The 25,829-nt window shown below is 33.4% G+C and overlaps 1 protein-coding gene across 1 annotated transcript; it reads left to right on the top strand.

The window, feature by feature from the left end:
* Nucleotides 1-14,023: 14,023 nt before the first annotated feature.
* Nucleotides 14,024-14,655, top strand: RALF1 (rapid alkalinization factor 1). The gene has a single exon (XM_078966660.1). The coding sequence runs from the start codon at nt 14,096-14,098 to the stop codon at nt 14,459-14,461; it is 366 nt and encodes a 121-aa protein (XP_078822786.1). The 5' UTR covers nt 14,024-14,095; the 3' UTR covers nt 14,462-14,655.
* Nucleotides 14,656-25,829: the final 11,174 nt, after the last annotated feature.

Here is a 25,829-nt window from a genome sequence, read left to right as displayed (position 1 = left end):
AACTTCCCTCTCACTCTAGAACTTCTCTCTAGCCCTTAAAACCCCCCAAAAAGCCTAGGGAACCTCCCTAGAACGAGGCGGAAGCCCCAGAGTGCCCAACGGCTCCGAGAAGAAGAGCCCTTCGGCTCAGGAACGCTACTACAATAGAGCCCGGTTTTTGAGAAAACCCGCTGTAAGTGAGATATACCTACCCTATCTTTAGTATAGCTTATGTTTCAATATAGTAATGCTATTAGGACCTTATAAGGAGTATCTGGGCTATTATTATGGGTTATATAAGTATTGTTTAATATCATAGGTGTTGATATGAAGTCTCATTACACTGACAGATTAACAATATATAAATCACTAGTGATAATGAATGTAAGCTCTGTTTATGCTTATGTTTCTGTATTAACGATGACATCCCAATGTTTTTAAAATGAATAAAAATACATTTCTTCGGAAATGCTTTGATAACATATTTATCATGTTTTACTGGGAACAAATTCTGCAATATTTTTATTAGAAGAAGTACTCTGATTTTTATAAAGCATAAACACAAATCGGTCTTTCTGGCCGTGAAAATGGGGATACCACAGTTGGTATCAGAGCATTAGTTTAAGCGAACTAGGAATAAGGATATATTTCTAGACTTAAACTTAGAATGCTAAGCGATGATTGTGAGGAGTGTGTCCAATATATTTTAGGTAGTACACCCGATCTGGAAGGGAAGATGCCTAAAATGCTTTTATGTGCTAAATGATTTGTGATGCTTTATGCTATTGTTTGATCAGATCTATGGTCTGTTGCCGACCGGATCTGGAAACTTTATGTGTTCAGATTTCTAAGCATTTAATTACAGTGTTAGAACTAGCATGTAACTTTTAGGAGTAATAAATAGGAATACGTGTCTAAATCTTCCTCTATCTATATTCTCATCTCGATACACCAAACGCCTGCTTTGGTGTGCAGAACATCATGGTGAAGACTCGTAGTGAATTGAGTGAATGGAGGAAATGAGAAGGCTTACGATACTAAATGGCACTTATCGGAAGATATTGTAAGAGTGATATCATGCCTGTAGAATGCGTCTATAAAATAATACGTCTAGTACGGGAGAAGTACATGTTCGATTAGCAGAAAGAAAGATTTTTGGTATAATCTATGAAGTTATCCCATCGTCTGACGTTTCCATCACCAACCGAGTGAAGCAGAATTGATGATTGATGATACACATGGAAGAAGTCTTAGTAGAGTCTAGGGAAAATTATATGATTGTTTGGAAACATTGGTATGTGTTAAAATTGTTTATGTAATAATGACTTGGAAAACTGCAAGACAATACTTGGGACGAGTATGAGTAGGTGCGAATGGTAGTAGAGACCAATACTACCGGAAGCACGGGACTCACACTTGGATCAGGGAAAGTCACAAGGTTACTAAGAAGCAAGTAATTGATACCGTTTTATTCAAATATGTTGTTGCCATCATTTCAATAATGACTAAGAATATGATTGTTATTTCGACCCTAGTGGTCATATTGAATTGAGTCTGACAACGATGAGTATGTTACGTGGTTCAAAGAACCAAGTTTAATGTAACATGTGACTTAAGCCGGAAGATTGAAATAAAAGATAATCAAAGCGATCGGTAGAGGTATCGTGATAGTTTCTTGTACCTATAACTGCTACCTTTTAAGATGTGATTAGAACATGAAGGAAGGTATACTCTGTTCTGGAATTTGAGGTTAAAAGACCCGAGTCCAAGAAATGCATCATACGATGAGAGGTTATTAGAACATGACCCATCAGTCTATTATGATAATCGAAGGAAGAAACTTATCTCAAGTTTGTTAAAGGAGGAGTCTCCAATAAAGATCGAGACCGTGACATGAAGATCATGATTGGAAGTCTAACATGAGATAGTGAGCGGGTCCAAGATCGGGCACCGCCTGCAGTCAGGAAGTCTTAGAGTTAGATACTCGTTCGAAGAAACATCAAAGTTACGGTTATTACTTAGGACTAAGAGATAACGTATGGAGTCATCATGTGAGCCCTATTTCGTTGATGATTCTGGGATGTAATCATCCTAAGAGGGAGATAATTGTAACGCCTGTAGATCCAGACTTCTCAATTTAGAGATAATAGGGGTCGAAAACGACTTTTCGACAAAAGATTATTTAGAATATATAATCTTAACCAAGTTGTAGAATATATCTCAAGGGTTTCGTACATATAAGAACGCCGAAACCCCAGTTATAACGAAGAAGTTATGACACGTCGAAGTTTTTCGGCAAAACCGACACGGCACTGGGAGACGTAAATAGTGATTTTTTGACAAAGGACTATTTATCCTTAGTGATTTAAATAAAAGTTTTAGTACACGTTAAACCGAGAACATACAAAAAAAATGCTCAAATCTGACTTCGTATGAAGAAGTTATGAATTTTCTAAGATTTAGCATAGCAGTGCACGGCCCGAAACTCGAATTTTAGTTTGAGCGGTTTTTGGCCTACACGACCTAAATAAGAGTTTAATATCTCATTAATAGGAACTCAACGATAAAAAGAGAGACGAAAACGGATTCCATATGTAGAAGTTATGAATTTTACGCGGACATTTAACAGTATCTAATATCCTCCTACTGTTAAATTTAAGATCGGTTAGCCGAAGGAGTCCAAATGAAAGTTGTAGATTTTCTTTTTATCTATGTTTGGATATAAAGAATGTCGAAAGCGGAGCTCGTATGCGAAAGTTATGGGGTTTAGAAGTCGGCAGGGTGTTGTGCGAAATCGGGTAACGTGGTTGAATATGTGCCAAGGCTTTCTCCCCAAGGCAAGCCACCAGATGGTGACACCTGGCCATGGACTCAGCGAGTATGACCTCCTACTTGACGATTAGAGTAGGATTCCAGCCTGTAAATAGTGGTGTCGGGTTCCCTCATTCTTCACACCTTCCCAACTTCACTTTCTCTCTCTAGCTCCCCTTAAGCCCCATAAGCCTAGGTAAACACCCTAGCACCCGAAGGAAGCCCCAAGGCTCTCGAAGACCCGAGAAAAGAGCCTTTTGGCTCTGGAATGCTGCTCCAACAAATCCTGGTTTTTGAGAAAACCCACTATAAGTGAGCTACGCCTAACCTATCTTTAATATAACTTATGCTTCAATATAGTAATGTTATTAGGAACTTATAATGAGTATTTGGGCTATTATTATGATTTATATAAGTGTCGTTATAATATATTTTTAACCACTCACAGTAAGGGGAATCTAGTTTAAAAGGCCGCTTAGGGTTGTTGGATTTCAGAAATGTTATATGCCAAAATGGTCATGCCCTCCGGTGTTCTATGTTTGGCCCCTGTCTGTATATAGTGGTTGAGAAATATTGTTGCATGCTTATATAATAGTAATAATAGCACGAATCTTAATTAGTCTCGGTGAATATTAGACTAAACTCTTGTTGTAATGATACAAGGTTTTGTCAAAGGAAAATTGTGTTAAGAGTAACGAAGTGATGTCCGAGTGCCGAGTCACGACCTTTTCAAGTGAGTGCATGGTCCCTTTCATCTTACACATAGATATGAAGTATTTAATATAAATTACATGCTATGTGTACATATTGTCTGTATACTTGTCGTCTATGTTGAGTGAAAGATTTTTATACATGTTTTAAATGATTTAAATTATATATGAATTTTATATCTACAAAATGTGTTGGGTAAAACATGGGTAGATGAAATAGTTGTTGTGTGACAAAAACAAAATTATGAGAGGTGATATAGACCATGAGATAGGGGTGAGAGATGAACCATGAGAGAAGCCTTTTACCCAAGTGTTGGCCCCGTCATCTAGTAGAGTATTGATGACAACCACGGACTATTCTAGATAGTCCGGTGGAACATTAGCAGGCTCGCAGCCTGTAGGTGTTAATTGAACTTTGTATTCACCAGGTGTACTTTAAAAACCCATTAACATGTATTGCGAGTGGATTCTCGAAAATGATATTGTCGATAAACAAAATAAAAACCCATTGACATGTATTTTGAGTGGATTCTCGGAAATGATATTGTCGATAAACAAGATAACACAGGCAGCTATGGATTTAGTGCCTGTTGAGTAAACACGGGCAATGATGGATTTCGTGCCTATTCCTTAGGATAATCCTTCGGAAAGAATGAACGAGAATAGCTAATTCTTAGGGTAAATCCTTAAGAGTAAATAAGATAATTGGGATGGGTAATTGGGTTAATTGTTTGATGATTAAACATAATAATATTATTCTGGGTTGAAAACCCTATGTACTCACCAGGTTTCCCAACCTGACTCACTTAGATTATATATATCACAGGTGTTGATATGAAGTCTCATTACACTGAGAAATTAAGGAGATATAAATCACTAGTGATAATGAATGTAAGTTCTGTTTATGCTTATGTTTTTGTATTAATGATGACATCCCAATGTTTTTAAAATGAATAAAAATACATTTCTTCAGAAATGTTATGATAACGTATTTATCATGTTTTCTGGGAACAAATTCCGCAACATTTTTATTAAAAGAAGTACTCTGATTTTTATAAAACATAAACAAAAATCGGTCTTTTCTGACTGTGAAAACAGAGATGTCACATACGGAACCTCTCCCACACCCACCTCCCTATCAGGCACATACAAGTATCACACAGACAACAAGTATAAATTATCATGCAAACATTCCTCGGGCACCCGCCCGACATTGGACCTTAATCAGAAATCACATACTAGCATACAGTGCCTAGGGATAACCCCCGGGTCTTCCTACTAATTGTTGGATTAGTGTCTAAGTCCATAACTATTTTGGTATGTACTTGACCCGATGGTGCATGGTCCTTTTGGGTTGCCTTCACCAAAGCAACTTGATAGGATGAATTATGGAGAGAAAGGATTAAATATGATTTATTAATATATTATGGAAATAATATATTAAAGGAGAAATCATATTGTTTAATTAATATTAGTCAATAATTAATTGGTAATTAGTTTTGTGACTAAAAGAGATTAATTAAACTTAAGGAACTGGAATTGTAATTATAAGATAATTACAATTTGGGCTATGGATTGTCTTAAATTAATGAATGGACGAATTCTATGAGAAAGCCATAAGGAAATCGTCCAAGGCTTAATTAAAGGAGTCTATGGGTTGCTTAGGGCTTAAGCATCCAAATTAGGGTTTCCTTGTTTGATAACCCTAATAGTCTCAGTATATATGGAACCCTTATAACCCAAAAACGTGGCTAAGCTTTGTTCTAGGGTTTCACACGTTTTTGGGCAGCCTCCATCCTCTCTCCTCTTCATCCTCTTGCTTATGGTGTTTGTGAACCATTAGAGGAGTGACATTTGTGACTCTAAGCTTTCTAAAGTCAATACAAGGAGGAATTGGGATTGTTATTGCTACATAACAATCAAGGTAATATCTTAAACCTAATTATATGTTAATATCGATTTCCATATGTTAGAATTAGGGTTTATAGTCTTGGATAACTTGCATGAACAATAGAGAAACCTAGATCCAAGCATTAGGGTTTGTATGAGCACATAGGATGTTCTTATGTCCAAAACCCATCAGTGGTACCAGAGCCTAGACTGATTTCTATTTTATTGATGCATTATATGATTGAAAAATTCATTTTTTGTGTTTCTAGAGGCTGGACTTGCCAAGTACATAGTTGAACTTGTCGAGTCCATGCTGACTCGACGAGTCCATGCTTGACTCGACGAGTCAACTCGTCAAATGGAGCAAACTTCGGGATTTCTTGCTGTTTTTGCTTAAGGATAGTTGCATTATCATATTAGATCAATATAAATCTGATTTTATGACATATTTGACTGTATTCTTGATCTAATTGAAGATATTTATCAATTAATAAAATATCTGTTTCCTTATGTGATAATTGATTAATTATTTTGATTAAATTGATAAATTGTTTTGCAAGAAATCATTAAATAAATCAAATATGGATAATTATGTGATTAAATGTTAATTTAGATTATTTGTTATTTGATCCTTGTTGTTATGAAAAGTTTCATATTTTCCTCCTTTAAGTTTTATAGTTTAAATTTGAACCCAAAAATTTTGTTGTTTTGAAATTTAAATAGTTGAAATCCTAATGTTTTGAAATATTTCAAAACTTGCCCTCAAGTTTTGGAATTTAAATTTTGATTAAAAGTTTAATTTTGATGTATATTTAAATTCTAAACCCTAATGTTTTTGAAATGTTTCAAAACTTACCCTCAAGTTTTGGAATTTAAAAGTTGATTAAAAGTTTAATTAGGAATGTTAAATTCTAAAACCCTAGCAATGTTTTGAAAAGTTCAATTCACACCCTTATGGTTTTATTAATTAATTAAGGTGTATAATTAAAAGAGATTTAATAAATCCATAAAAGTTTTGGTTTGCAATTTAATTGAATTAAAAGTATAATTATTAAATTTGACCACCTAGTATTTTAAAAGTGTAAAATACACCCTATACTATATATATATATATATATATATATATATATATATATATATATATATATATATATATATATATGTATGAGTAAAAGTCAGTCTTACCGTTAGTAGGCCTTGTTCACGAAGCTGGTCTATAAGGGGTGTTTAAAGAAATTGCCTATAATATGGCGATTGAATGGGTATCCACTCTTACTCACCGCACTCTTGACTAGTGGAGGGTCGTTAGCCGAACGGGTAGGATAGGACGAAACCTTCCATTATAAGTAACTAAATGTTTTTCAAATTCCCAATCTTAGGCAAAGTGAATTGATGCAATTCCATGAAATTACACTTTGTGCCCTTGCGAAGATGTTAGTGGAGCGTGTGTGGTTTACCGGCACACTAAATGGTTCTAAGCAAAGGTAGCAAAGAGTGACTCAATGTTTGTCATAGTTCGGTGGAGCGTGTGTGGTTTACCGGCACATCGAATAGGTGACTGTAACATGTGAGGGCACCATGTAAGTTTGCATGGTTATTCACACCCGCTTTGTGATCCTCGGCATCCCAGTCACAAACAAGAGGGGCATATCGAGATTTAAACATGCCATTGAAATGTTCAATGAATCTCAAAGGATCTAGGAGTTTTCATAGATTTAAAACTTAAATTTCTTTTCCGTTTTTTCATGGTGGAAATTAGTGAATCGTCATTCACTTACCTTCAAATGTTCTGCAATTTGGGTTACGGCATCCCTCTCCCGAGTTGTAGAATATTGTGTTGGGTCCTAGCCTTAGTATCTCATTTGGGTGATTTACTAAGGACTCAATCAATCAACTAACTTGAATTCGTTTTCTCCCGTTTTGTAGATGTCAAAGTTCGACAACTATGGTCTTCCCAAATCCCGTGGAACAAGCATTCCACGTGAAGATGGTATTCCACGATACGATTGAGGAACAAGAAATCATGCTTCACTTCCTCCACCTCCTCCAATTATTCTCCCTAACCCACAAGATCGAAGAATTGAAAGGTTCAACATCACTAAAGCCATATTGGAAATGAAACATGAAGATGGTAAACCCGTGTGTGCCCACATTCTAGGAATGAAATCACACATTGATAGGTTGATAATGTTGGGTGTGTCATTCCCGAATGAGTTGGCTGTAAATTGGGTTTTGCAGTCACTTCCTGAATCATATAATGAGTTCAAAAGAAAGTATTATATGATGGATCATGACGACAACCTCATTGACCTAACTTACATGCTCATTGTTGCTGAATCAGAAATGATTTGGCGAAGCAATGGAGCGTATTTGTTGGGAAAGTCAACCGACCATGCTTCCGAGGAAGTTCTAAGAGAAGCGACCTGCGTTTGCTACCAAGAGAAAGGGCGTTGGATAGAAGTCTGCCCCAAGAGCAAGAAAATTCCAAAGATGGGAGAGTCAAAGAGTGTGACTGTGCTTCAGGTAAAATCCACTATCTAACTTCGTTAAGTTCCTATTCATTGATTGAAAATACATGATGTGATAAGACTGCATTTGAATGTTTTTGTAGGATCGGTGAAAAGAAAGGAATCTTGGTGAAAGAGCAAGATGAATCTAATCACAAGAAATGGATCTTGATTGCATGGACTTGAAGACTAGATTTTGAGCTTAGATAGTTATGATAGAGTTGTTAGAAATTTTCTTTTTGAAATACATAGTTTTCAATGGATTTTGCATTGTAAGGAAAAATGTTTTCCGCTGCTTTTATAAATAAAATAAATTTTGGTTTGACTTATTTATTTGTTTACTTCCTTGCAATGAAATCGTTATGAAAATTGATGTTTGAATATTTCTACAACAAATGGATATGATTCTTATTTATGGTGTTTATGGAAAAAGTTGAGAATTTACCAAATAGGGAGAGTTTCTCATCGCCCAAGTTTCAATTGGACAGAAATTTGGAATCACGCAACTTCGTTGCATGATGAATGAGAAATTTCATATTTGGAAATTAGACTAATTCATTGACAAAGTGTCAAGTGAAGGACTAGGAGATCGAGTACACAAAGTTGCGTATTGATCAAGTCCACCATAAGAGTAACAAGACATTCATCATGATTTACTAAGAGTTTAGTAAATATGATTATACTTATAAGATTAAGTGTAATTCGGAATTGATTAAAAAGGTTTAAATCAATAGCAAAACGAATAAGAAGAATCAAGTAGGCAGAAAGATAAAAGTTTCTCCATTCTAAGAAGAAGGGAGAGTAGCTTTTATGCTTTATGATAGGTCTTAATGATTAAGAACCGTATCTCAATTGATCCTCTAAGTGAGTCTTAGTACAATTGTATGTTTAAGAAGAGGAATCAAGAATTGATGAAATGGTTAACTCAAAAGGTCAATCATACTTCGTTCAAATAACAAGTCTTAAAGTTAAGATTGTGGCAATAAGTGACAAGTATTAAGAAGGTTTATGACATTCATTAAATGTGGAAAGTTGTGATGTCTTAGATAAGACAAAGACCAACTAGGACCAATTTATGAAGTGTTTTGATAAAAACTACACTAACTCTTAAATATTTGTTTGTCAAGAAATGTTAGTTGATAAGTGAATCTTATATGTCAAGGAGTCAGTGGGAGTCTTAATGGTCTTGAAAAGTTTCAAGAACAAATCAAATAAACCTTATCGATCATCACTAGCACACGAGTTGAGGTTTCCAACCTATCGTGTTGACATTATTTTGTTTCTGTGATGTTCCAATTGAGTTAATTATGCATGTGAGTCCTATGAGTTCTCATTTTGAACGCATAAAAGGCAAGGCACCTTAATCAATGAAAGTTATATTGATAGGAAAGGGTGAGCTGCTTAACTACTTGGAAGACATGGTGGGAACTGTGCTACCATAAGGCAAGAAAGCAAGATTAAGAAAGTTCGGTCCATATGAGTTTGAATTTGTCGAAAACTTTGGTTTTAACAAATTCACATGGATAGGAACATATACACTGTTTAAATCTAAGTGTCATAAGATTTCCTCCTTCATGAAAATGATTGTGAGGAAATGCTTTCACTAAGAAAGATTTTAAGAAGATAGTGATTGTAAAATTGCATTCTCGAATTCGATTATGGTTACGTATCCCTTTGCATGATTTGAATTGTGAGGTTTGGCAACTAGTCTTAATTGTTTAGACACACATATGAACTATCTAAGGAAAAGGTGTATAAGTTCAAGAAGCATTGATAAAAGATTATCAAAGCACTAAGTATTAGAAACATGAACTTAAGAAATTCAATAAGTATTGTTTTTTTTCTGAAAGTTAAGCTGTTTCTGAATACATGTCAAAGCTAGTGGGAGCATAAATGTTATGTTTTATAATAATCATCGTGATAGTGGGAGCATAAATGTTATGATTGTATGATTATTAAGGCAAGTATTGCAAGTTGGCAATATTAATTATAGAAAACAATAGTCATTCTTTGCAAAGTCGTAAGGATGAAATAGTTGTTTTGCTATAATTAAGGGAGAGAATATTATGCTTCATTTCAAATCTAAAGGCTTAGGTTGTGGAATGTTAATGACTTAGTCAAAGAAACATAGTGTGTTCTTAAAATTTCGATTATGATTACGGCATTCCTTTTCACAATTCGAATTTTGAGAACATATCAAATAAAACATTATGCGTCGTGTCCCATAAGCTTCGGGTATAGGATCGATTGCAAATGCTTTAATGTTTGACCATTCTAAAATTTTCAAAATGTCTAGCGCATTTAGAGGGAAAAGGGACTAGAATCAGTTTTGACTAAAATAATTAAACAACTATCAAAGCACAATCCAAAGTTCGACGAGGATTGGTTGCTTATGAGTAGTTGGAAGCATGGTATTGAATGGACCATATCGACATTATTATGAATAGAAAAGATTCTATTAAGAATGAGTTGTCATATGGAAATTATGGAAATGTTTCATATTGGATGGACCATATCGACATCATTACGAATAGATAAGATTCTATTAAGAATGAGTTGTCATATGGAAAATATGGAAGCGTGTCCATATTGGGAATTAAATATTGAAAATCTATGTTTAGATTAGAAACTTTTATGCAAAAGGATGTTCAAAGGAATGTACTTTGAGTGAGAAACATCATATCTAAGGAATTGTCTTGTAACAATCTCCGACAGAAGATTTTGTAATATCATTGGCAATAGTCTTTTTGACTTTGGTGCAATGACATTACGAAAGAATCATTGAATAGAATGTTAGAATCTAGCATATTCTATAAGTAGTAAGAATTTGATATTCTTTCACTTATGAAAAAGGATTTGGAGCTATGAAATGAGAATGATTGGAAATATGTTCAATTTGATCTATTTCACAAAGTAAGAACCATAGGTAAACATTGTGTGCATGCTAGGAGCATGGGACAAGTGTAATAATTCAAGTAAGAAGTTGATTACCCGAAACGACAAATAATGAGTAATCGATATGGTGATAAATAAAAGGAGTTTTATTTATACTCAAATGTTTGAGGCCATATGGGATTAGTATTATTCTTGTGTTTCACTTTTCATGTTTTGACTTCCTGAATAATTTAATTGGTTAAGAACAGTCAAATTATTCGAACGGGCCACAGTCGTTCATATGTTGGAAGTAGGTATGAATGAAGACTGTCGTGAATTGGTATGTGGATTGTCTAAAAGAGTATTAGACACAAGCAAATGTTTGCTGCAACGTTCATGAGTGCTTATAAATATGAATTTGAGCATTGGATCAAACCCACGCTTACTTGGATCACTCCATGGATTGTATCACGAGTGATTGGTGAGACGATAACATCTTATATTCTTGAAACCGAGATGTGTGAATTGTATCTTGCTAATCGGTTGCACATTGATAATATGTAAACGCACTAGTAACTTGGTGTTATAAAACATATTGTTGTGTGTGATTCGGTGAGTGAGTGCAAGCAAGCATTGTATCAAAGTTTATCCGTTCTTTTATCCAAAGAAGGATAAAAGCGATATCTTTGGGCCCCTCGATGGTTTAGTGATGACAAACGTAAATGCTCGACCGGGACCTAATTTTCATGGATTTAACAACCAAACTAATAGGATGAACCATATATATCTTTGAAGATTTAAATTAAAACTTTTTGATATATATAAACATGAAGACTTAAGACCCGACATGTCAATCAAAATGACAATATAAAATAATATATTATGAGATTATACTATATTATAACTATTATAATAGAGGTGGGTTCAATTGAGAAAATAAAAAAGGTTGAGAATGAGGGAATCATTCTCAACCACTCATTTATTCTAAGCATAAAAGATACGGTGGCAAACTTGTAAATATCGTAATAACCTTCAATATCAAATACGTAACTATAGAGAATTCGATAACTGTTCGTTCATCATCAAATTTTTTCCTCCAACATTCAATAATCATCCAGATTTCTTCAACTAAACCGGAATTTCTTCGTTGTTCATGAAATTGGAATCGGAGTTCTAGACTCGCAGTCACAGTCGACATTGAGGGACTTAGAATCGGTACTCACAGGTTCCCAATTGGATTTTCGGAAATCAAAATCAAATTGAGAAATCGATCAAAGATAGGATGTCGCATCTGAAGTCGAAATCGGAAGTATATGATGATTTGGAATTGATAACTTGATGTTTTTAACATTTTTAAAATAGTTAACTTGTTTGCACTCCAATTGTTTGATAAAATGCATAAACTAAATTACCACGTTATATTCAGATATGAATATGTTTTCTCACCTGAATCAGTATATGGTTATTAAAAACACAAAACAAATATGCAAGTCTGTATGTTATTCATATGTGAATAACATATAAAAATTATATATATTTGTCAAAATACCTTCAATATTCATAAGTGAATATACCTTGTAATATTCATATGTGAATATACTGTGTAATTTTCATAAGTGAATATATCATCTAATATTCACAAGTGAATATATCATCTAATATTCACAAGTGAATATACTCTGTAATATTCACATGTGATATACTATGTAATACTATCTAATATTCACATACGAAATATCATTTAATACTCATAAGTGAATATACCATCTAATATTCACAAGTGAATATACTATGTTAATATTCACAAGTGAATTCATCGTCCAATATTAAAATATGAATATACTATGTTTATTATATGCTATATTCATATATGAATTATACTTAAATTGTAAAAAAAAAAAAAAAAATAAAAATAAAAAAAAAATCATATTTTTTATTCATAAGTGAATAACGAATGTACTGTAATAAAACCTAATGCATTGTTATTCATTTATGAATAACGATAGCTGAAAATATATATAAAAAAAATATTAAAAAAAAAAATATTTTTTCTTAAAACTATATCAATATGGATGTCTATTTAAAAATCATGAATTTTGGTATATTTAAAATCATTTTTTGATAAAAATAGCTTATAAAAATTAAAAAAAAAAAAAACGAAAAAAACTATGTTTTTGTATATATTAAGGTAATTATTAGCATAGTTTAAGGAAATATGTTATGTTGGAAAACACATGTGCGTTCGTTTCCAATTTCCGCCGGTACGTTGGAGCCTTTTACGGCAAAAATAAATAGTTGGTTGAGAATGATTCCCCCATTCTCAACCTTTTTTTTTTCTCAATTGAACCATTCCCTATTATAATATAATAATATTATTATAAATAGAAAATTAAGTATTCTTTTATATATATATATATATATATATATATATATATATATATATATATATATATATATATATTGTATTACTCAAGCTCAACTCATTATTTGTCTAACTTGTCTAAATAATCTTAAGCTCGGTTTGAACTCATTTACTAATACCCTAAGTCCTTAATTTCTCAAATATTTTTATTTTAATATATAAAAATAAAAATAAATTATATTATATGTAGGCGTGTTTATGCTCACAAGTCTAATTGAGCTTAGTGACATACGCTCGAGCTCGAGCTCGTTTAATAAATGAATTTAATAATAAACTCGATCTCGACTTAGGCTCGTTTAAAATCGGTTTTGAATCGAACTTTTAACAAGTCGATCCGAATAGCTCACGAGTAACTTGACTTGTTTGCACCCCAGTAAACAACACCCAAAGCATAGTAATTGTGTTGTGGAGTGAGGTAGTCATGGATTTTCACATGTTGTCGAGTGGCTAGTGGTATGCACTTCACTAGTAAATATGTTGTGATGATACTGGATAGCATTATGAGTTATTATTATTGAAATGGAAGATGGAAGGGCAATATAGACAAATATCAAGTACAATTTAAATCCTATATCTATATTACTGAATATCGAAATGCAAGGGTATATTAGGAAATTAAGACGAGAATGGGAATGCGAGTAGAAATACAAGAAAAGGGCCTACCAAAGGGCTTGTAGCCCAGCGGTATCCGGTGTTGTTCTCCCTACTTGAGGTTGAGGGTTCAAGTCCCGTCGTGGACATAGGTGGATTTAAGGTGTAGTTTAGGAGTAGGTTAGATTTGCCGTTTCAAAAAAAAAAGGGCCAAGTATTTAAATAAGGCCTGCCGACCCGCTCTCTTTGTCTTGCTTCTTCAAAACAACAATTTCCATTATTTTCCACCAAATTATTCATTTCATTCAACGATGGCGATTTCTACCAATTTTCTTCTTCTCCTGGTGGCAATATCCGCCATGATGCTATCTGCTTTCATCATATCGCCGGCTGCTGCCTCTAGCGGTGGAGATGAATTTATCTGGATGTCCAAGCAGGGAGGAGGAGGAGGATGCAAGGGGTCCATAGCCGAGTGTCTGGGATCTGGAGAAATGGAGATGGAATCCGAAAGCACTAGGCGTATATTAGCGACGACTAATTACATAAGCTACGGAGCGCTGCAAGGGAACAATGTCCCGTGCTCGCAGAGAGGTGCGTCGTACTATAACTGTCAATCAGGTGGTCAAGCTAACCCTTACCAGCGTGGTTGCAGTACAATTACTCGTTGTCAACGTTGATTCCTTTTAATCCTTTTCTTTGTGTGAAGTTCTTCTTCTTCTTCTTCCTCTGATTATCATTTATTTGAGCATAACTTGATGACGATTTAAGTGATTATGGTGATTGTTGGATGAATCTCATTTCTATTTCAGGACACGTTTATTTCTTCCGATTAAAAAGATTTACATTTTAATTCTATAGTTTCGAGTGTTCATTTGGTTTGCAAATTTATGATACTGGTGTCTAGTTTTAATCATTCATCACTAGTGGATTATAAACAATATTGTGGTTTGCCAATACCTTTTCTATTATAATAATCAATATTTTGAACTTTTCTGGAAAATTGGGATGCAGATTCAATGATGAATCAGGTACATAGGGTCTGCTATCCATTCCTTTTTGAGATTAGCGTACACATTTATATATATTTTTTCGAAATTTGAATGAGTAATTAAATCAAATTCATAAAACCAAGAACAGGTACCGAGATTCGAGGCCCTTTAAGGTCCTTTTTTTATTTAATTCTTTGCCTTTATCATATTCATACGTACGTTGCTGTTCCTCCCTCCTAAATCCTAACACTCTGTTTTGAGTTGGATGAATTATTGTTTCTGATCCACGACAGATTTTAGAAAACTCGAAATCATCCACAGCAGAAGTTTATCAGATTTACCATTATAAAATTCATTTGCCTACTTTTATTGTTTTTTGTACGAAACTTGTGCTCATGAATACAATTGATACTCAGATAAATACTCTAAGGTAATATCAAACTCAAACTTTAATTATTATGTGAAACAAAACTGAGTTGTACATATCAGATTCAACACTAAATTTAATGTCTGTATTAATACAATAAACCAATAAATCGGTAAATATTAATACTATCATATTAATAGATATAATTTTTCTTTAAATAATAGTCAATTTTGTTGGTTTTGGTCTTCTACGTAAACCAAATAAAGCATAATATTGGACAGAAGACATATCTTGGCAATCCTCTTGAAAGCTATTATTATTATTTTTTCTTTTTTGCAAGTTAGAAAATTGAAATCATATAAAATAAAAAAAAAAAAAGCAAAAGTACAAAAGCAAGTAAAAGAGAAAGGTATCGTCGCTGCCGTGATGGACTCGGTCATTACCAAATCCAAAACAAATGTCAAAGGACAATACATGATGACTTTTTATTCATATACCATTCTTTGAGGTATGATTTTCCATTATACTTTTAAAAGAATTTTTAAATTGAACTAAGGTCCAATGGACAAAAAGTCGTGTCTTCTATAACACTTTATCTAATCTCATACATCCTTTATAAGAAAGTTCATATGTGTATTTAAACTATTTTACATCTTATATCAATAAGTCCAAAATGTTTAGATTAATTGTCAAATTTCACAATTCGAACTATGAATAGGAATATCGTAATCATAATTGAATTTCAAAATGCAATTTACACAATCGTCATCTCCTTAAAATCTTCCTAGTGAAAACGTTTCCTCACAATCATTTTCATGAAATGGACAGAAACTTTGTCACATAGATTTTATGGTGTGTGTTCCTATCCATTTGAATTCGTTATAACCATAATCATAAAGACAAGGTTTATGACAAATACAACTCATATGGACAAAACTTGTTTAATCTTAATTTATTATCATCTGGCAGCACAATAGTCTACCATGTCTTCCAAGTAGTTGAGCAACTCACATAAACATATCAATATACTTTCACCAATCAATGTGTTTTGCCTTATGCAACCAATTGAGAACTCTTAAGACTCGCATTCATAGTTAACTTAACTGGAATGGCATAAAAACAAGAATATGTCAACACGATAGGTTACAAACCTCAAGTTGTTAACTAGTTATTAACAATAGGTTTATTCTCAATTAGTTCTTAAAACTTTTCAAGGTCTTTAAAACTCTCACTGACTTCTTGACATATAAGATTCTTTTGTCAAGAAACATTCATTGACAAACAAATATTCAAGAATTAGTGTGGGTTCTTATTAAGACAAACACTTCACACAATTGGTCTTAGTTGATCTTTGTCTAATCCAAAACATCACAACTTACCAATTTCAAATATCCAAGAGTAAGAAACATTTTGTCTCCATGTTTGATGAGTGTTATAAACCTACTAAAGATGTGTCACTCAATGCACAATCCTAGAGTACGACTCTAAAACTCGATTTTAAAACGAAGTATGATTCACCTTGTGATTTAACCATTTCAACAATTGTTGATTCCTCTTCTTAGCCATGTCAATGTGTTGGATTAGGTGTCTAAGCCCATAACTATTTTTGGTATGTGCTTGATTTGATTATGAGCATGGTCCTTTTGGGTTGCCTTCACTCATGCAACTTGATAAGATAACAATAGGAGAGAGAGTAGAACTTATTATGTGAATAATAAAGTGGTAATAAAAATGGTTTTACTAATATATTACAAGATTAATATATTATTTGGAAATCATATTATTTAATTAGTATTTATCAGAAATTAATTTGGTGATCAAAAGAGACTGATTAAATTAAGATGACTGATATTGCAATTAACTGTTAATTGCTAGTTGGGCTATGGACTCCTCATAGAAGAGATTAGATGAAATCTATGGGAAGCCCATAAGGACTTCGTCCAAGGGGCCTTCTAGATGGGTTTCACGGATTGCTTAAGCAAGGAAATTAGGGTTTCCACCTTAAAACCCTAATAGCCTCAACTATAAATAGACCCTTATACATTAGAATCTGGTTCTATGCTTCTTTGAGTTACCTTAACTGAATTATTCTTCTCTCTTAAGTCATCCTTTTGAATTGGGTGTTTGTGACTCCATTAGAGGTGCAACACTTGGGGGCACTAGGCTTTTAGAAGTCAAGATCAAGAAGGATTAAACTTATTATTGCTACATAACAAGAGAGGTAAAGATTCTAACCCTAATCATATGTGATTTTCAATATATATATATATATATATATATATATATATATATATATATATATATGCTAGTCATAGTGTTATTGCTTATATATATATATATATATATATATATATATATATATATATATATATATGCTAGTCATAGTGTTATTGCTTTGGTATTCATAGTTATATGTTCAAATTAGAAAAACCTAGATCCAAAGCAATTAGGGTTGCATATTTATGCTCAAAACCCAACAGTGGTATCAGAGTCTAGGTTGTTTTTCTATTGAATAGATGCAAAAGTGAACTGCCAAGTGATCAAAAAGTCGAAATCTTTGCTGTCTGACAGGTCTACTCGACGAGTCCATGTATGGACTCGACGAGTCCATGTATGGACTCGACGAGTTGCATTAACACGACGAGTTTCATAGTGAACCCAACGAGTCTAGTGATCTGGTGGCAGGATTTTCGAAGTTTTGTCCAGTTTTTTAGTAGGATAATTACCAAAACTCATTTTTCTTGCATATATTCAATTTTTTATGATTGGTATGGATATCATTATCAAAATTGGTGGATTTGGTTAAATATGGATAATATAGGATTATTTTGATTCAAATATTTAACCGAGTAATTTTGAAAAAGTTTTAAATTACACCCTTTAGATTTTATAGTTTAAATTTGAAATTAAAAGTTTTAGTTTTTAAAATTTAAATAGTTAAACCTTAATATTTTGAAAAGTTTCAAAATTTATCCTCAAGTTTTGGAATTTAAAATTTAATTAAAAAGTCTTAATTTTGAAATATTAAATTCTAAAACCCTAGTCCTTTGAAAAGTTCAAATTACACCCTTATGGATTTTATTAAATTAATTAAGTGTTTAATTAAAAAAGAAAATTAATAAATCCATAATAATATGGTTTAATTTTAATTAAATTAAAAAAGTCTAATTTATGAATCACTTAAACCACTTAGTATTTTAAATGTATAAAATACACCCTTATATAGGGATGTCAACGGGACCAAATGGGAGCGCAAATAGCTGCCCCCGCCACCGAAATCAGTTATTGGCCCCGCCCCCGGTCCCGCTCCCAGATCCCCTGTTTACATAGCCCCCGGTCCCGCCCCCATTTCCCCGGTTTATTGGTTTAAAATTCGACTTTTTTTGCTAAAAAAAATTTTTGTTTTAGGCTAAAAAACTATTTTTAATAACTTTAAAAGCTTAAAACCTAATCTTTTAGAAACTAAAAAAAATTAAAAATCCAACATTACAAAACAACAATTCCAACAATCTTATAAATATAAAATACGACAAATCCAACATTACAAATATAAAATACTTACATGTCCAAAAATATATGATCATTTCGCTACATCTTCAACATCTATTAATTGGAAACGGGAAAGTGAAACCTACACTAAACCAAAAATTAGAAATTATATTTTGTATATGTATTTTATATTAAATATATATATTTTTACATAAACGTACAATCGGGGCCCCTGCGGGAGTATGGGACAGAAATACCGACTCCCGACCTCGGTCCTAATAATAAACGGGGTTTAATTCTGCTCCCGCCCCCTCTCCCGCTCCTGTTTTTTTTTAAATTTAGTCCTGTACGGTATCGGGGTCCCACGGAAACGGGGTTCCACGGGGGTTTTTAACATCCCTACCCTTATACTATATAAAATTAAAAGTCTAATATATTATATATGTATAAATAAAAGGTCAGTCTTACCGTTAGTAGACCTCATTCACGAAGCTGATCTATAAGGTGTGTTTAAGGAAGCATCCTGTAAAATGACCGCTATTGGGTATCCCTTCTTAGCCACCGCACCCTTGACTAGTGGAGGGTCGTTAGCCGAACGGGTAGGATAGGACACAACCTTCAACTATAAGTATAATGAAATATAAAGTAACTAAACACTTTTATAAATTACACATTGCACAATGTTGGTCGTTAATGGAGCATGTGTGGTTAACCGGCACACTAATATGGGACTTATGAAGGATAACAATGGGTAGCTCGTAGATTATCATATATCAATGGAGCGTGTGTGGTTAACCGTCACATTGATTATGTGATAAACGTCTTCGAGAGTACCAAGCTAATTTGCATGGTTATTCACACCTTGTTTGTGATCCTCGGTATCCCAGTCACAAACTTGAAGGGTATAATCGAGATTAAAGATGTCATTGAAAAATTCAATGAATCTCAAAAGATCTAAATTTCAATTCATTTAAAACCTAATATTCGATTTCGTTTTTCATTGTGGAAATTGGTAAATCGCCATTTACGTAACTTCAAATATTCTGCAATTGGAATACGACATCCCTCTTCCGAATTTTAGAATATTGTGTTGGGTCCTAGCCTTAATATTTCATTTGGATGTTATATTAAGGACTTAAATCAACTAACTTGAATTTCTCCTTTTTGTAGATGTCAAAATCTAACAACTATGGTCTTCCCGAATCCTTTGGAAAAAGCTTTCCTCATGAAGATGATGTTCCACGACTGGATCGTGGAAATGGATATCATGATTCACTTCCTCCACCTCCTCGAATAGCTCTCCCTGACCCATGTGTTTGAAGACTTGAAAAGTTCAAGGTTACTCAAGCCCTATTGACAAGCAAACACGAAGATGGAAAGTCTATATGTGCTCACGTCTTGGAGATGAAGTTACATATTGACAGGATGGAATGTTGGGCATCGATGTCTCAAGGAAGCTGGTTGTTGACTTGGTTCTTCAATCACTTCCCGAATCATATGGTGCGTTCATTAAAGATTACTATATGATGGACCATGACGTAACCCTCATTGATCTTACCTATTTGCTTATTGCTGCTAAATCAGTAATCATTTGGCGCACTGGTAAAGCAAATTTGACTGGTAGGTCAACCTCCCAAACCTCCATGGATATTGAAGATGGCAACATTGGAAGTCCAGAAAAGTATTCTCTTCTCAATGGAAAGGGATCAGCCAAGGTCAAACAATTTAACCGAATGGTAAAGAGAAAGGCAGAATCTAAGATTGTCTCGTGTGTTGTTCCAAAAGAGTCCATTTGTTTCTACTGCCAATAGAAGGGGCATTGTATGCGAAGCTGTCATATTTACATGAAAGATCGCACGGATGGGAGAGTCAAGATGTATAACTCTACTTTAGGTAAAATCCATTATCTAACTCTATTAAGTTCCTATTTGTAGATTCTTAATACATGATGTGATAAAATTGCATTTTGATGTTTTGTAGGATCGAAGAAAAGAAAGGAAGCTTGAAGGAAAAGTATGATGAGTCTGATCGCGAAGAGATGGATTTCGATCGCATGGTTCGATGATTGGATTTTTGAGCTGCTACATAGGAGTTATGATAAATTGCTTAGGAATATTTAGTAACATTGTTTTCATTTGTAATTGCGTTGTAATATATCCTTGCAATAACTTTTGTGAAAAATGATGTTTGTATGATTCTATTGTTAGCAATATTGAAAATGAATATGATTCCTAATTATGTTATTTGTGGTGGTGTCGAAAATTTACCAAATAAGGAATGATTCTCATCACCCAAGCTTCAATTGGACAGAAACTTGGAATCATGCAATTGGTATTATATGATGAATGAGAACCTTCGTATTTAGGAAATTAAGACTAATTCATTGTTCACATAAGTATGTGAGTCAAGTGAAGGACTAAAGGATCTAGTACGCATTGGTGTGCACTAGATCAAGTCCACCACAAAGAACGATAAGAATATTCATCATGATTTGCTAAAAGTTTAGTAAATATGGTTATGCTTACAAGAATAAGTGTAATTCTGAATCATTGAAAAAGGTTCAATGTAAAACAGAACGAATATGAATAATCAATTAGGCAAAAAGATAAAAGTTTCTCCAATCTAAAAAGAAGGGAGAATACTTAAGTATCATGTTTTATGATTAACTTAGTGATTATGAAATCGTGTCACGATTGATCCTCTAAGGACACCTTAGTGCATTTGTATGGATAAGAAGAGGAATCGACAATTATTGAAATGGTTAAATCAAAATTTGAATCATACCTTGTTCCAAAATCGAGGCTTAGCAGTTGTGATATTTTCATTCTCAAATTCAATTATGATTACGACATCCCTCTTCATAGTTCGAATTGTGAGATTTGGCAATTAGTCTGAACATTTGGGACTTATTGATATAAGTTCTGAAATAGTTTAGACACACATATGAGCTTTCTAATAAAAGGTGTATGAGCTTAGATAAAGTTTTATCAAAGCATTACGTATCAGAAATATGAACCTTGGTAATGAAAGTCAATAAATATTGATTTCTAGAAGTCCAGCTGATTTTTGATTACATGTCAAAGCTAGTGGGAGCATAAATGTTATGTTGGTAAACATAAAATTATCATGTTAAGTGGGAACATGATTATTATATTGCAAGTTAGCAATATTAATTATAGAAAACAAAAGTTTCAATTTGCAAAGTTGCAGAGGTTGAAAAGTTATTTTGCTATATTAAAGGGGAGAAATTTATACTTCATTTTTAAATCTAAAAGCTTAGATTAAGAAATGTTAATCAAGTTTAGTCAAAGGACATATATGAATGTTATGTTGAAAAGGTTCAACGTAAGGAAATTCTATATATGGAAATATTATAACAGGAGAATGGTAAAGTATCATGTCTTTATGTAAGACATTATGTATCGTATCCCATATGCTTCGGGTATAGGATCGATTACATATGATGTAATATTCGACCGTTCTGTCTATTCCAAATTCCTAGGGCGTTAAGAGGGAAAAGGACAAGAATCGGATATGACTAAAGTAAGTTAAACAATTGTCAAGTACAACTAAGGTTCGCCAAGGATTGGTCACTTATGGGCAGTTGGAAGTATAGTAATGGATTGACCATATTGACATTATTATGAATAGATAGGATTCTATTTAGAATGTGTTGTCATACGGAAAATATGGAAATGTTTCCATAATGGGAGTTGGATATTAAAAATCTATGTGTAGGTTAGAAACTTTTAGGCAAGAAGAATGTTCAAAGGAATGTACTTTGAATTTGAGACTTCATGTCTATGGAGCTGTCTTGTAACAATATTTAATAGAGCACTTTGTAATATCATTGGCAAAGTCTTTGTGACTTTGGTGCAATGTCATTACAAAAGGATCATTTCGTAAAATGTTAGAATCTATCACATAACAAGAATTTGGTATTCTTACACATGTGATAAGGATTGAGAATTGTGAAATGGGCATCATTGGAAATGTGTTTAATTGATCTATTTCACAAAGTAAGGACTATAGGTAAACATCGTGTCCATGCTTGGAGCATGGGATGACTATTGCTTCAATTCAAGTATTAAGTCGATTACCCGAAACATTATACAATGAATAATGTGTAATCAATATGGTGATTAAATAAAAGGAGTTTTATTTATACTTAAAGTGTTGAGACCATATTGGATTCGATTGTTCTTATGTTTCACTTCGCATGTTTTGACTTCCTGAATAAATAGGTTATTCAAACATCCACAGTCAATCGTACTTTGGAAGTAGGTAATGAGGTAAGACTGTCATGAATCCGAATATAGATTGTCTAAAACGTTTAAACATAGCAAAAGTCTGTTGCAGTATTCATGAGTACTCCTGAAATAAGGATTTGAGTATTGGTTTAAACCCACGCTCACGTGGATCACTTCATGGATTTTATCACGAGTGATTGTGAGACGATAATATCTTATATTCTTGAAACAGAGAGATATGAGTTGTTGTTTGCAAGTCGGTTGCACATTGATAATGTGTAAACGCATCAGTAACCTGATGTTATAAAACGTATTGTTGTGTGTGGTTTGATGAGTAAATAGTGAAAGAATATGAGTCGACGTTTATCCGTTACTTTTACCCAAAGTTGGATAAAACCAATATATGTGCCCCCCCCCCCCCCCCCCGATGATTTAGTGATAACACCCTAAGTGTTTGGCCAAGTCTGGACTAAGTTGATGTGTTCAATTGTAGTCTGTTGTCAGTCGTCATAAATTGGAAATCGGGAAACAATACATAAACAGAGAGAATGATTATAATCCATGTCTCAGTTCATACGATATCTAGAATGGATGAATATATGATCCCTTATCTAAAGGACGCATTGTTGATAAGATCAGAGTTCGACATCGGCTTTTGAAAGCTATGATTGCTAATCAAATTCTAAATTCATACTTGAAATAATAGTTATTAGACTTATCCAAATGGGAGACTGTTGGATTAGGTGTCTAAGCCCATAACTATTTTTGGTATGTACTTGATTTGATTATGAGCATGATACTTTTGGGTTGCCTTCACTCATGCAACTTGATAGGATGACAAGAGGAGGGGGAGTAGAATTTATTATATGAATAATAAATTGGTACTAAAAAAGGTTTTATTAATATATTACAAGATTACTATATTATTTAGAAATCATATTATTTAATTAGTATTAATCAGAAATTAATTTTGAATTAATTTTGTGATCAAAAGAGACTGATTAAATTAAGGAGACTGATATTTCAATTAACTGTTAGTTGCTAGTTCGGCTATGGACTCCTAATAGAAGAGTTTGGATGAAATCTATGGGAATCCCATAAGGACTTCGTCCAAGGGGCTTCTAGAACGGTTCCATGGATTGCTTAAGGCCTAAGCAAGGAAATTAGGGTTTTCACCTTAAAACCCTAATAGCCTCAACTATAAACAGACCCTTACATAAGAGAATTCGGTTCTATGCTTCTTTGAGTTACCTTAACCAAGTTATTCTTCTCTCCTAAGTCGCCATGTTGCATTGGGTGTTTGTGACTCCATTAGAGGTGCAACACTTGGGGCACTAGGCTTTCAGAAGTTAAGATCAAGAAGGATTAAACTTGTTATTGCTACATAACAAGAGAGGTAAAGACTATAACCCTAATCATATGTGATTTTCAATATATGTATGCTAGTCATAGGTTTATTGCTTTGGTATTCATAATTGTTTGTTCAAATTAGAAAAACCTAGATCCAAAGCAATTAGGGTTGCATGTACACCATAGGAATGGTGTTATGCTCAAAACCCAACACAATGTACTAAGGTGTCCTTAGAGGATCAATTATGATATGGTCTCATAATCATTAGGATAATCATAAAACATGATACTCAAGTAGTCTCCCTTCCTTTCAGATTGGAGAAACTTTTATCTTTCTGCCTAATTGACTCTTCTTATTCGTTCTGCTATTCATTGAAACTTTTCCAATGATTCAAAATTACACTTAATCCTGTAAGTATAACCATATTTACTAGACTTTTAGTAAATTATGATGAATAATCTTATTGTTCTTTATGGTGGACTTGTCCAATCCACACCAATGTGTACTAGATCTCCTAGTCCTTCACTTGAATCACATACTTATGTAAACAAGAAATTAGTCTTAATTTCCAAATATAAAGGTTCTCATTCTTCACACAATACAAGTCGCATGATTCCAAGTTTCTGTCCAATTGAAACTTAGGTGATAAGAATCATTTCTTATTTGGTAAATTCTTGACACTACCACAAATAACATAACTAAGAATCACATCCATTTTTCAATATTGCTAATAATAGAAACATATAAACATCAATTTTCACAGATGCCATTGAAAGGAAATAAAATAAGACAAAATCAAATTTTATTTTATTTATAAAAATGCGGAAAAACTTGTCCTTACAATGCAGTTACAAATGAAAACTATGTTACTAAATATTCCTAAGCAATCTATCATAACTCCTAAGTAGCAGCTCAAAAATCCGATCATCGAACCATGTGATCGAAATCCATTTCTTCACGATCAGACCCAACTCACTCTTCTTTTAAGCTTCCTTTCTTTTTCTTTGATCCTACAAAACATTAAAATGTAATCTTATCACATCATGTATTAATAGTCTATAAATAGGAACTTAATAGAGTTAGATAGTAGACTTACCTGAAACGGAGTTATACATTTTGACTTTTCAATCCTTGCGATCTTTCAGGCAATATGGCAGCTTCGCATCCAATGCCCCTTCTATTGGCAGTAGAAACAAATGGACTCTTTTAGAACAGCACATGAGACAATCTCAGATTCTGCCTTTCTCTTTACCATTCGGTCAAATGGTTTGACCTTGGCCGATCCCTTTCCATTGGGAAGAGAAGACTTTTCTGGAATTTCAATGTTGCCATTGTCAATGTCCATGGAAGTTTGGGAGGTTGATCTACCAGTAAAATTTGCTTTACCAGTGCGCCTAATCATTGTTGATTCAGCAGCAATAAGCAAATAGGTAAGATCAATGAGGGTCACATCGTGGTCCATCATATAGTAATCTTTGATAAACTCACTATATGATTCAGGAAGTGATTAAAGAACCAATTCAACAGCCATCTTCCTCGGGAAAACAATACCTAACATTCCCAATCTATCAATGTGTGACTTTATCTCCAAGACGTATG

The sequence above is a fragment of the Lactuca saligna genome, chromosome 8, assembly GCF_052625555.1.
Source record: "Lactuca saligna cultivar CGN05327 chromosome 8, ASM5262555v1, whole genome shotgun sequence".
In the NCBI taxonomy this organism is placed as follows: domain Eukaryota; kingdom Viridiplantae; phylum Streptophyta; class Magnoliopsida; order Asterales; family Asteraceae; genus Lactuca; species Lactuca saligna.
This window is presented reverse-complemented; position numbering and strand designations above follow the sequence as displayed.